The sequence below is a fragment of the Ipomoea nil genome, unplaced genomic scaffold (genome assembly GCF_001879475.1).
Source record: "Ipomoea nil cultivar Tokyo-kokei standard unplaced genomic scaffold, Asagao_1.1 scaffold1770, whole genome shotgun sequence".
In the NCBI taxonomy this organism is placed as follows: Eukaryota; Viridiplantae; Streptophyta; class Magnoliopsida; order Solanales; family Convolvulaceae; genus Ipomoea; species Ipomoea nil.
In genome coordinates, this window is record NW_017618198.1 from 942,390 (window position 1) to 956,028 (window position 13,639).

Genomic DNA, 13,639 nt, shown 5'->3' on the forward strand with positions numbered 1-13,639 from the left:
ATTTGCTCTTGAATTTATTTTATAACTTTAATTCCATGAATAAGTTCACACAGCTACCCAAACAACTTTATTTTATAACATTATCATTATTATATATAAATTGATAATAATTGTATAAAGATATTTGAACGTGACGAAAATGACGACGATGTCGACATTTCAAATAATGTATAGACGTGTAAGACGTAGGACGTATTCGTCATAAATATATCGGAGTCGTGACTCAACTACTCGACAAGTACTCAAAACTCCCTTACACGACGCCGTTTCAGGAAATTCGTTGATACGTATTATTTTCGTACGATTATGAGTCATCACTTCTCCGATCTATATATACAGTCTTTTTCTTGCTCGAACACTCACTCATATATACACTGAGTAACGTTATATATATGGTGAGTTGAAGGATTATTAAAAAAAAAAATGGCGGAGAGATCTGGGTATGAGATATTGGTGTTGTTTGCGTTAGTGATATGTGGGACTTGGGGGGTGCATCATTATCAGTTTAAGGTTCTGCCGGAGGCCCTGAGCCCGGAGGATGCCGGCGACACAGGCTTCTCTGAGGAGGCCGCCTTGGCCCATAATAAGGCATTGAGTTCACTCGGCCCCCATCCTCTCCCCTCCGCCGTTCTCGACTCTGCCCTCCAGGTATATATATATAATTATATATACATATATATATGCTACTTAATCTCTCAAAATACTTTCATCTTTTATATATGGGATAAATTTACAATAATCATGTTCTACTTATTCTGTCAACATAACTCATTCGAATATATATATGAGTGCGCTCAGGTGAGAACCGATGCTCAGGAGAGAATTAGGAACTAATAGGAGCGGCTACCTGTTCATATCTAACTAACTACATCTAATTCAAAAAGAAAAAAAATATATGGTGATATTTTTGTAAATAACTCTAATTTTGATGCAAGTAACATGAGTTAAAGTGCAAGTGTGCAAGTAATAACTTAAAAGTGCAATAATTAACATGATTTACCTTTTCACATTGGTGCACTTAATTAATGATAATGTATTTCACATTAGTATACTTCTACATTTAATGATAATGCTTGGTGCAACTAATGATAACGTTAGCTGTACTTAATATTGTTGCTCAGTGTATATTATTTGTTGCACTTAATACATATTACTTTTACTTAAGTGCACTATATGAAACTGTTACTTGCATTTTAACATAATTTACTTGCACTTCAAAGTTCAATTATTTACGAAACAGTCTTTATAATATGTTAGATTTGGTCAGATAGATGATTGCAATGGGTCTGGTTCTCTTTTAGACATGTAGTTCTCACATGATCCGTCTCATATATATATACACACCCTATTTTGTAAACTAGACCGGACAAACTATAATGCATCATATATATGATATATGGTACATACGCACAAAAATGAATGTGAATGGTGCATAAAAAACCGAGATAGCATGAAGTTAAAGCGGTTGATTTCACGGGACATGAGTTCCATTTTTAATTAAAAAAGATTCATCAATTTATACAATTAAGTGAAGAGCTTGGACTCTTGTAAATTAAAGCTTTGAGGGCCGAAAAATATGATTCCCTCGTGTTAGTTGTTACATAAACCCTCCTGCATGCCTGCCTTCGAATGCAACTTGCATTACCTAGCTTGCCGGACTTGTGTTTTGCCTGGGAAACAAAACCCTTGAAAAAAGTACAAATATAAAATTATATATATATATATATATATATATATATATATATATATATATATAAAATATTAAGTTCCAGTGCGAGTAAGTGTCTCCCGTGCGATTGTGCGAGTGACTAATGTGGGTGAGTTTTGTACTTAAGGTGCGGGTAAGTGTCTCCCGTGCGATTGTGCGGGTGATTAATGTGGGTGAGTTTTGTACTTAAGGTGCGTGAGTCTTGTGCTTAAGGTGCGTGTGCGTGAGTGTGTACTGAGTTTTGTGCTTAATGTGCCTGAGTTCTGTACTTAAGGTGCGTGAGTCTTGTGCTTAATGTGCGTGAGTGTGTACTTAATGTGAGTTGTTGTTGAAACTTTAAGTGCATGAGTTTTCACTACTGGAAATTATAGAATTTCCGACCATCTGAAAAATGATCTTAAATCAAGTCGAAAGCCTTATTCCGACCACTTAATGTGAGTTGTTGTTGAAACTTTAAGTGCATGAGTTTTCACTACTGGAAATTATAGAATTTCCGACCATCTGAAAAATGATCTTAAATCAAGTCGAAAGCCTTATTCCGACCACTTTTGGTATTCGGAAAAATTTTTGTTGCTATTTCCGACCACTTTTTGCTTTTGAATTGATTTAAGATCACTTTCAGGTGGTCGAAAATTTCATAATTTCCAGCAGTGTTTGTGCTTAAGGTGCGTGAGTCTTGTACTTAAGGTGCGTGAGTTTTGTGCCTAACCTGCGGAGTTTGTACCTAATGTGAATAGTTGTTGAAACTTAAAAGGTGCCTAAGGCTTATGCTTAACATGCCTGAGGCTTGTGCTTAACGTGCATGTGGTTGTGTTCTTAAGGTGTTTTGTTTGTACATGTACTTAATGTGTATGTGTTTTGTACTTCAAGTGCTTCAGATTAATGTTTAACGTGCATCCACCCGCACAACCGCACCGAAAGCTTCACCTGCACCTGATCCCTTCCATATTATATATATATATATATATATATATATATATATATATATATATATATATATATATATATAATTGCAAGTATTTTTTTTTAAATATACATAAATATTAATGGTTTACTTTAAACAAAAAAATTAGGGAAATTATTTTGATGGGTGTATTTGTGGCATGCAGTATGTGTTGAACGCAGCAACAACTATTAAGGAAGAGGCATACGAGGATGTAAACGTGGAAGTGGAATGTTTTCATGCAAACACCGGTGTTAATACTCTCTCCGGCGGATCATATTATGGGAAAACCCTGGTTTACTCGGATATGAAGCATGTTCTAATCAGAATATCATCAAAATCTGCAGCAAGTAAACTAAGATCAGGCGAGGAGGACAATGCTATTCTTGTTTCTGCCCATGTCGATACGGTTTTCGCAGCGTAAGTGTGCTGTTTTCAATATATATATGCTTCAATTCGTCTGTATAATTAGGTAACATGCAAATTAAAGCAGTTATATTTGATGTTTATATTAGGGAAGGAGCTGGGGATGATAGTTCTAATGTTGCTGTTATGTTGGAGCTTGCTCGTGGGCTTTCTAAGCAGGCCAATGACTTCAAGAATTCTGTCATCTTTTTTTTTAATACTGGGGAGGAAGAAGGCTTGAATGGTGCTCATAGCTTTGTAACTCAGGTTTAATTTCATTTCATTTTCTTCACCTCTCATCTGATCTTCAATCTGCTTCCTTTTAATTTGGTTATTGTTTTTGCAGCACCCTTGGATTAATACTGTCAGAGTGGCTGTTGACTTGGAAGCCATGGGTATTGGTGGGAAGTCCGGAATATTTCAGGTATATATATACATTGGCTCATTGTGATCTACAAATGTCAATAATGTTTTGCTCCTGACAAGATTGTGGACCGAGGATAAACAGGGTGACTCAACGACCCATTAAGTGAAATGATCAGTGCTTAGTGCCCACATGATTAGAGAGTGGAACTCATACATTGTGGCTACCACGGTTTAATCCTGTGTTTTATTTGCCCACAATCTGCCATTCAGGAACTAACTGAGCTATGCATATGCTGGCCTAAACTGTGCAGCTAGCTCGATCTGCTTAGTTTTTGACTTTTTGTGTATGCATATGCTGGCCTAAATACCTTGGCTTGATCTTTTGTTTCTTCCATTTTCCCATTTTTTTTTAATTAACAGGCTGGTCCTGATCCATGGGCGGTTAAGAATTTTGCTAAAGTGGCAAAACGTCCATCTGCCCAGATTGTGTCACAGGTCTGTTTTATCTGTGTTGATTATATCTCATATATATGTGCATAAGAGTATCCTACTTGAACTTAAGTTTTGGACAGGATTTGTTTGCTTCCGGGGTAATAAAATCTTCAACTGATTTTCAAGTGTATAAAGAGGTTGCTGGTCTGTCCGGTCTGGACTTTGCATTTACAGACCAAACAGCTGTCTACCACACCAAGGTAAGACATTAGACTTTGGATTATTTGATTGATTCCTAAGTTGTTTTTTGATGATTAATAAGTATATTTTGTTAATCCAGAATGACAAGCATGAGCTTTTGAAACCCGGTTCGCTTCAGCATCTGGGTGACAATATGCTTCCATTCCTGCTTCACGTTGCAACATCAACTGATTTTCCAACAGGGAAGAACAATCTATCCCAAGGAAATTCTGAGGAAATAGTGGATACAGTTGTATACTTCGACATTCTGGTACTTCAAATCACTACATCTTATGTTGTTTGATGAGTTAATGTCATCTGAGGGGGTTCTCCGAGTATAGTGATTTTGCCAGCTTTAGTTCTAAACATTCAGGTTAATTTGAAACTTTAAGACTAAACGTGTCAAAATCACTATTCGGAGGATCCCAGATGAAATTAACTCTTGTTTGATTGTTCGTTTTTGATGTATACTTATCCAAAAACAACAGGGAAAATTCATGGTTGTATACCCACAAAGTTTAGCTGATATGATCAACACATCAGTGATAGCATTAGCCCTTTTCGTGTGGTCTTCAGTGCTAAAGATGGGAGGGCTTTCATCTCTAGTTTCACTGGCACTTTCAGTTTTGAGCATTCTACTCATGTGGATATGCTCTCTCGGGCTCTCCGTCCTGGTTGCTTATGTCCTTCCAAGTATATCAGCATCCCCGGTTCCCTTCATTGCGAGTCCATGGCTCGTGATTGGCCTGTTTGCAGCGCCTGCTCTTCTAGGGGCCTTCGTCGGTCAACACGTGGTGTATCTCGTTCTTCACAAGTTCTTGTCATACACATTCTCAGAAACCAAGGGGTTTTTGCCTCTTTCTTTTCGAGGAGACGAGGAAGATGTGGCTGTGTTAGAGTCTGAAAAATGGATGTTTAAAGCTGGTATGTTGCAGTGGCTGCTTGTCCTGGCTGTCGGGAATCATCTCAACGTTGGCTCGTCTTATTTCGCCTTGTTTTGGATGGTCTCCCCTGCAGTTGCTTGTAAGTTTCCCTCCCTACCGGACCAAATTTAAGCTTGTCGAGCATATAATATATACGGAGTAACATATAAATGTATAGTAGTCTCACTGTCAGCTTAAACGAATGTCCAGATTTCCTGTTTGAAGTACTGGCGGAGTCACCCAAGCCACTCAACCCACTAACTGCGGCCATAGGATTGGCTGCTCCATTAGTAGTTTCTTCGGGTGTGTTTGTTACGCTGGTGAATACACTCATTGGGAATTTAGTTCGGTTTGTAAGGTAACATCTAAGAGACTAAATTAAAACAGCCATTTATATATACTGAGAATTCTTGAATGTTCAAACTTAAATCTTTGTGATGTTGCAGTAATCCTGGAGCCCAGGCAGACTGGATAGCTACTGCAATTGTTGCTGCACTTATTGCAGCTCTAGTATGCTTGACAATGGTTTATGTTCTTCCATACATTCACAATTCAGGCATGTTTGTTTTCTTTGCATTGTCTTGACCATAGCTCCATAATTGCTAAGTATTGATTTACAAAGTAGTGTTTTTAACTTTCAGGTGCTAAATACAAATTTATAGCCACTACCTGTATCGTGTTCCTCGTCTCGCTTGGCATGGTGGTGGAGAACATGGTTCCAACCTTCATCGACGACACTGCAAGAGCTGTAAATGTTAGTATAGTTTTTAGTTGAGATAGAACACATGCTTCAATTTGGTATCAGAGCCAACTAGTCATCTGTAAGAAGGATTATGGTTCACGTGTTGTTTGTAGATTGTGCAAGTGGTGAATACTACAGGGGAGGGTATGGTGACACACATATCTCTGTTTTCGACGACTCCGGGAGGGTTGGAGGTGGAGGCTGAAAAGCTTGGAGGAGGATTGGTTTGCGGCAGAGAGAAGGCGTTTGATTTTGTAACATTCACTGCCTATTATAGCTGCTGGAGTGCTGAACATGGGTGGAGCAATAATGCCCAGATTCCTGCGCTTCGTGTTGCCAGTGATTCGCACGGAAATGGTGACGACATATCTACTTTAGTCAATATCAATACAGAACATTCCACTCGCTGGTGCCTCAGCATTAACACAAATGAAATCCAAGACTTCCAGCTCCATGGTAGACTCCTCCTCCTCCTACTTCTTTTTAACTAATTCGATTGCAGCGAGTCTAACATCTTGTCATTAAAATGTGGTGGCGATTGTTACTCAAATATAAAGAAATAGAGTGTTTTTGATATTATTAGCTGTAACTTTTGGCGTAGTGGTAAGCATATGATCCTGACATCTTGTTTCATCAATTGGTGGTTGGGAATTGTTGGGTGTGGTCAGTGAAGGATTAAGTCCAGCACCTTGCCTCTCAAAAATGTAATGACATGAAATAAGGTTGGGCCTTGGGCATAAGAAATTGTTGGGCGCAGGCCAGTAAAACTAAAGGTGTGTTTGGAAAGCAGGAAAATGATTTCTGAAGAATGAGTCATTTTTCATAAAATTATCCTGATGTGTTTGGTTCATTTTTTGAAAAATGAGCATAATTATTTTTAATTTAAAATATTTAAAATATACATTGATGGTGGGGATGGGGGTGGCGGTGGCGGTGGGGCGATTTGCTGGTTAATTGCTGCAAACAGAAAATGACTTCCAAAAAAAAAAAAGTCATTTTTGAAAAAATTTCATTTATTTTTTATTGACCATACCTCTATTTTCATTTGACTTCTATTTTTCCTCTTTAGCTAAACATAAAAATCCTAAAAATGATTTCCAAAAATCATTTTTCCTGTTTCAAGCACACCCTAATCTATTGATCCTAACATGTTTTGTGGATGCAATGCAGATGAAAGTGGGGAGTTGGTTTCGCGCGGCGACAAGAACAGCGTGAATGGTTGGCACCTTATGCAATTCGCAGGAGGGAAGAATTCACCAACCAAGTTCGACTTGACTCTCCACTGGCACAAAAATAGCTCTGGGAAAAGGATAGTGAAGGGATCTGAAGGTGGTGAAGTGCTGCTGAAACTGAGAGCAGATGTAAATGCAACAACTCCAGAACTGGATAAAATACTGGAGAAGATGCCTTCTTGGATTTCTCAGTATGGGAAGTCAACTTCACCCTATACCTTTGCTTACTTCGATACTATGTATGTTGCAGACTCTTCTCTAACAATGGGCACTTCAGTTTCTGTGGCAAGTGATGAGTAGAAGTATCTATCACCCTATGGGTTGTAATAAATTTCTACTACAAATAATGAAAACAATCTTGTAATTTAGCCGTATTGGTGACAAGTTTTCTTTTTTTTTTTTTTTTTTTTTTTTTTTTTTTTTTTATCGTTATTTCGTTTTTCGTTAGTGCATAGAAAATAAAAGGAGTTAATTTTCAAAATGTTCCTTCCACTATGGTCTTTTAATTTTTTTCAAAATGGTTCTTTCACTTTTGAATTTTAAGTTAAAATGGTCATTTGTTAGCTTTCGCGTTAAGTTGGTGTTAAAATGAAGGGTAAAATTGAAAATTTAGGTTTTGCACTCCATGCAATATGTGATTTCTTTTAGTTTGAAAGCATATTTTTTCAAATTAGGTTTTTTTCTCTCCTAAATCTGTAATCAAAATGTGGATAATCAATTAGAATGACAGAAATTTTTGACTTGGGAAGTTTGTGGATAAAGATGAAGATAAATTTTTTTGGCCTTCTAGTTGATTATCCCACATTTTGATTACAAATTTAGAAGAATAACAATCTAATTTGAAGATATATGTTACTTCTGTTTCCGAGCCTTCATTGAAGAAATATTCATATTTTTTGGGGTAAGAAATATTCATATTTTTAAAAATAAAATGAAAAATGGTCAAATATGTTATTGAACATTATCTAACAAGTCAATTAGGTACTTAAACTTTTTAAAGTAATAATTAAATTCATCAATATTGTATATTGGTGCAATAAAATTCAAAAATTAGTGACTTAATATCACGGGTTACTAGAATTTAGGTCAATATTTCGCCTATTCTGACAATATTTGTTGTAATGAAGTTCAAAAATCAATTAGTGACATATTATCATAGATCACTGAGGTTTAGATTAATATTCTAGCCAACTCCCGGATAGTAAATGACAAACCCACCACCCGTTGTTTATTATTATTATTATTATAAATGACAAACCCACCACCCATTTAAAAGTATAACTTATTAATTCTAAAAGATAAAATAATCAATATACTATTAATTTCAAACTAGCTGATAAAAAACGCTACATCCACCAGCTTTTCAAATTTTGACTTATTAGCTCAATCCGTCAAGATCAATCAGACATTTACCAAACACTTTGATAGGTCAAACAGCTAAACTTAGTTAAATCAACTAAAATTTAGCTTATCAGTAAAAAACCAAATACCCCCACAATATTTAGAACAAGAAATTAAGGTTCAAAACTTGATAGCCAAATGTATGAATTAATGAATTATGTCCATTGTCCAAAGTAAGCACATTTAGTCACTGAGTTATCATAATTTATATTATCTCAAATACTCTATCTCGGATTGGAGATTCAATTTTTGGGTAAAAGAAAAGAAAAATGTACATACGTGTAAGACGTAGGACGTATGGTATGATTGGAGTTGTGACTCAAGTAAGTTCTCGAGTGTCTCGAGGCACCAATAACTCAACCATACGACGCCGTTCCATGGAAGTTGTTTGATTATAAATAGCACCCTGATATTGCCTCCTCTTCCCACCACTAGCTTCTCAGTAGTCTGTACACACTCTCTTGTTTTCTTCATCTCCACCTCACTCAAGCACTGAATAACATTGTACTGTGGGACTGTCCTCACTTGAAGAGTTATACGATCGAGGGAAACATGGCGGAGAGGTCAGGGTACGAGATAGTGGTGTTGTTTACGTTTGTCGTGTGTGGAACTTGGCTGGTGTTTTATTCTCAGTTTAAGGTTCTGCCGGAGCCCCTCAGTGCCGAGGAAGCCGGCGAAACGGGCTTCTCTGAGGTGGCGGCCATGAACCATGTTAAGGCGTTGAGTCAACTCGGCCCCCACCCCCTCGGTTCCACTGCTCTTGACACTGCCCTGCAGGTATATATATTAATATCATTATAGCTTGGTTCAATTCATTTTGCTGTTAAATTTCGATATATATATGTTTGTGGCATGCATGCATGCAGTATGTGTTGCAAGTTGCAGAGGGTATTAAGGAGGAGGCGTTCGGGGATGTTAATGTGGATGTTGAAGTCTTTCATGCGAACTCCGGCGTTAATACTCTTGTCGGCGGTTTATATTTCGGGAAAACCCCAGTTTATTCGGATCTGAAGCATGTTGTGATGAGACTGTCACCGAAATCTACGGCTGATAAGTTAAGAGAGGGGGAAGACGAGGAAGATGCTATTCTTGTTTCTGCCCACGTGGATACGGTTTTCGCAGCGTATGTATGCATGTGTTTTCATTCGATGCTTTCTGCATCTATATATGCATGCATGCAAAGTAGTTTGGAGTTTTAATTAATTAATTGGTTGGATTTGATATGATGTTTAGGGAGGGAGCTGGGGATGATAGTTCTAATGTTGCTGTTATGTTGGAGGTTGCTCGTGGGCTTTCTAAGCAGGCCACTGGGTTCAAGAATAATTCTGTCATCTTTCTTTTTAATACTGGGGAGGAAGAAGGCTTGAATGGTGCTCATAGCTTTGTAACTCAGGTTTAATTTCATTTCATTTTCTTCACCTCTCATCTTCAATCTGCTTCATTCCTTTTAATTTGGTTATTGTTCTTGCAGCACCCTTGGATTAATACTGTCAGAGTGGCTATTGACTTGGAAGCCATGGGTATTGGTGGGAAGTCAGGAATATTTCAGGTATATATGCAACCTTAGCTTCATCTTCATGTTGTTTCATAATGTTCCCATTATTATTTTCTTGTTCACTTGTTCTTTGGTTAACAGGCTGGTCCTGATCCATGGGCTATTCAGAACTTTGCAAAAGTGGCAAAATACCCATCCGGCCAAGTTGTTTCACAGGTCTGCTGGTTTATGTTCATGTGCATATTGAATTTTTCTCACATTTTCAAATAAATTTTTTCGAGTGACGAGGGGCACTGCAGCCGCTACCTGAGATTGTGCACTAAGTAAACTCTACCTTGTGACTAGTCGTTAAAGGACCACTAGGTCAATAGGCCGCTTCTACTTACCGTCAAACTTGTAACTTGTGGTTACCAAGTCCACAGCCTAACCAACTTGACTAAGGTTATTGTCTCATTGTCAAATCAATTTTTGGGTTTACATTTTGGACAACTTGGTACTGCAGGACTTGTTTTCTTCTGGGGTCATAAAATCTTCAACTGATTTTCAAGTGTATAAAGAGGTTGCTGGTCTTTCAGGCCTTGACTTTGCATTTACAGACCATACAGCCGTCTACCACACTAAGGTAAGACATCAGAGGATGTCAGATCAGTATGCATTCTTACTACTGTGTTAGTTGCTATACATACATTGTTTTCTGAGGATTAATTAAGTGTTTTGTTGATCAAGAATGACAAGGTTGCTCTTTTGAAACCGGGTTCTCTTCAACACCTTGGTGAAAATCTGCTTCCATTTCTGCTCCAGGCTGCATCATCATCTGATCTTCCAACACCCAACAAGACTCTATCCACTGGAAAATCTGAGGATGAGGATACAGTTGTATACTTTGACATATTGGTAATTCAAAGTTCAAATCACCACATCTTATATTGTTTGATTTTGGGGTTTTTCCTAAATGTATACTTATCCAAAAATTACAGGGAAGATACATGGTTGTATACCCACGGAGTTTTGCTGACATGTTCCACAAGGCAGTGATAATACTATCCCTTTTGATATCGATTGCATCGCTGTATATGGGAGGGCTTTCAGCTCTAATTTCACTGGTATTTTCAGCTTTAAGTATTGTACTCATGTGGATAGGCTCTGTGAGTCTCTCCGTCCTCGTGGCCTATGTCCTTCCAAGTGTGTCATCAACTCCAGTTCCCTTCGTTGCAAGTCCATGGCTGGCAATCGGCTTGTTTGCAGCCCCTGCTCTTCTAGGGGCTTTCGTTGGTCAACACGTGGTTTATCTCTTTCTCCACAAGTTCTTGTCATACACATTCTCGGAGAGAAAAAGAAGTTTTATTCTTTTTGTCCAAGACGACGAGGATGTGAGTGAGTGTGAGTTAGAGGCTGAAAGATGGATGTTTAAAGCTGGTCTGTTGCAGTGGCTGCTTGTCTTGGCTGTGGGAACTTATCTCAAGATTGGCTCTTCTTATTTGGCCTTGGTTTGGCTTGTCTCACCTGCACTTGCCTGTAAGTGACCATCCTCGAGTTTAAACGTACTTTTAGTTGAGACAGAACACATCTTTTACGAATCGACCTCTTCTCTGGAATGTGCAGATGTCTTACTTGAAGCACCAGCACAATCAACCAAACCACTAGACCCATTAACATCACTGATAGGACTGACAGTGCCATTGGCAATTTCTTCTGGTGTGTTTGTTATGCTGGTGAATACACTTATCGGATATTTAGTTCGGTTTGTAAGGTAATAGCTAAGACAACTATACCGAAAGTTTTCTATGTTAATGTTAGGATCAAGCCAAAAGTTATAGTCTATTTTCGAGAGACAGGATGTTGGACTGCCCTTTAGGCCTCAGTCTAACAATCCCCTAACCACCTGGTGGTGGTGGTGGTGCTGGACTTGGCCCTTCGGGCCTCCGCCCAACAATCCCCTAGCCACCTGGTGCTGGATTTGACCCTTCAGGGCTCCGCCCAACGTTTAATTTGAAGGCTTCATTGATATTCACACTTCATTTGTCTCATGTTGCAGTAATCCTGGAGAGCAGGCAGACTGGATACCCACTGCAATTGTTGCAGTACTTATTGCAGCTATAGTGTGCTTGACAATGGCTTATGTTCTACCATATATTCACAATTCAGGTGCCAGAAGTTTCATAATCTTGTTTAATTTGCAGGTATAACTTCATGTGGAAGAGTTTCCTTATACTATGTTTAATTTCCAGGTGCAAAATCTCCATTTGTAATCACTACCTGTGTGTTGTTTGTCGTCTCGCTTGGCATGGTGGCAATGCAAATGGTTCCGGCCTTTGTGGACGACACTGCAAGAGCTGTAAATGTGAGTATATATACTAAATTTTCTTGTACCAAGTTCCAGATTGTTGTTCCTAGGACTAAAATTCTTGTTCTGTGGGTATGTAGATTGTGCAAGTTGTGGATCATACAGGAAACTCTTCGGTGGTTTCGCACATCTCTCTATTCTCGACGACTCCTGGAAACTTGGATGTAGAGGCTGAAAAGCTTGGAGGATTTGTGTGTGGTAGAGACAAGGCTTTCGATTTCGTGACATTCTCTGTCAAGTACAGTTGCTGGACAGAGCCTACTGCTAAACTTGGCTGGAAGGAATCCCGGATTCCTGCGCTTCGTGTTGGCAGAGATATGGAGGGCGATACCCGAGCTACTTTGATCCATATCGACACTGCATATTCGACTCGCTGGAGCCTGGGCATTAACACCAATGAAATTAAAGACTTCGAGCTGAAAGGTAACGAGTTTCTTTAGTTCTTGACTATGAAAATCTCGTGGTCGAATGACACAAGATTGTTAAACGTGCAGTCTCACTATTAGTTTAGACGGGAGTTCACGAATACTGTTTGACCAGTATGAACCAGCAGGAAACTAGTTACACTTAAACCACAAGACTAGGCCAATATAAACTACTAACAGACTAAGTCTTAACATAATGCAGATGAATCTGGAGTGCTGGTTTCAGTTGGGGGAGAGAAGAATGGTGTGGATGGTTGGCATGTCCTGAGATTTGCAGGAGGGAAGAATTCCCCGACCGAGTTCAACTTAACTCTTCAATGGCACAAAAACAGTTCTGGGAAAAGAATCATGGAGGGATCTGAAGGTGAAAATTTGTTGTTGAAATTGAGAGCAGATGTAAACACAAAGACTCCAGAAATGGTTGCAGTACTGGAGAAGTTGCTTTCTTGGTGTTCTCAGTATGGGAAGTCATCTTCACCCTTTACCTTGGCTTACTTGGATGCTATTTCTGTTGATTCAAAGCCTTCTTTGAGAATGGGCAGTTCAGTTTCTGTGGCAAGTGAGTAAATGTAAGAGCAACACCTTGTGAGTTGTAATAAATTTTGTATCACAAATAATGGACCGGATCAGAAAAACTCGTAAAGACATTGTAATTTAGTGGTATCGATGAGATGTTTAAAAGTATTAAGACTTCAAAGAATTGTTTATGTGACAATAACATTGAACTACATTATGTGAGCAGGTTACCCCACACCATGACACCAGGCATCATGTAATGTGAACAAATAACCTTACATTTATTAGAGATGATTGGTTAATAATTAATAGGAGAAAATTATGTAAAATTATTATCTGTTCTTGGTGATGGAATGCTGGGTTTTGGGCTATATTTATAGGTGATTTATGAGTATTTGTGAATTTGATTTTAACTGGGTTTATCAGTGTTGATTAGAATAGGAATTTATTTTGTTGTGCATATATTG

The 13,639-nt window shown here is 38.3% G+C and overlaps 2 protein-coding genes and 1 long non-coding RNA gene across 3 annotated transcripts; 2 read left to right on the forward strand and 1 right to left on the reverse strand.

The window, feature by feature from the left end:
* The first annotated feature begins 377 nt into the window (after nt 1–377).
* Nucleotides 378–7,365, forward strand: LOC109192320 (endoplasmic reticulum metallopeptidase 1-like). Its single transcript, XM_019342893.1, has 13 exons — nt 378–648; nt 2,818–3,071; nt 3,167–3,323; nt 3,403–3,480; nt 3,843–3,917; nt 3,995–4,114; nt 4,195–4,365; nt 4,583–5,117; nt 5,228–5,375; nt 5,464–5,573; nt 5,659–5,771; nt 5,873–6,215; nt 6,930–7,365. Exons 1-13 carry the CDS (start codon nt 424–426, stop codon nt 7,289–7,291), a joined length of 2,691 nt encoding a protein of 896 aa, XP_019198438.1. The 5' UTR covers nt 378–423; the 3' UTR covers nt 7,292–7,365.
* A 1,579-nt stretch (nt 7,366–8,944) lies between these two features.
* On the forward strand, nt 8,945–13,317 carry LOC109192319 (endoplasmic reticulum metallopeptidase 1-like). The gene is made up of 13 exons (XM_019342892.1): nt 8,945–9,169; nt 9,259–9,515; nt 9,626–9,785; nt 9,864–9,941; nt 10,029–10,103; nt 10,390–10,509; nt 10,614–10,781; nt 10,865–11,402; nt 11,490–11,637; nt 11,923–12,032; nt 12,116–12,228; nt 12,312–12,654; nt 12,859–13,317. Exons 1-13 carry the CDS (start codon nt 8,945–8,947, stop codon nt 13,221–13,223), a joined length of 2,700 nt encoding a protein of 899 aa, XP_019198437.1. The 3' UTR covers nt 13,224–13,317.
* Nucleotides 11,648–12,013, reverse strand: LOC109192328. The gene is made up of 3 exons (XR_002056078.1): nt 11,900–12,013; nt 11,833–11,850; nt 11,648–11,769 (listed from the first exon to the last, which is right to left on the reverse strand). It is a non-coding gene; the product is annotated as an uncharacterized LOC109192328 (long non-coding RNA).
* Nucleotides 13,318–13,639: the final 322 nt, after the last annotated feature.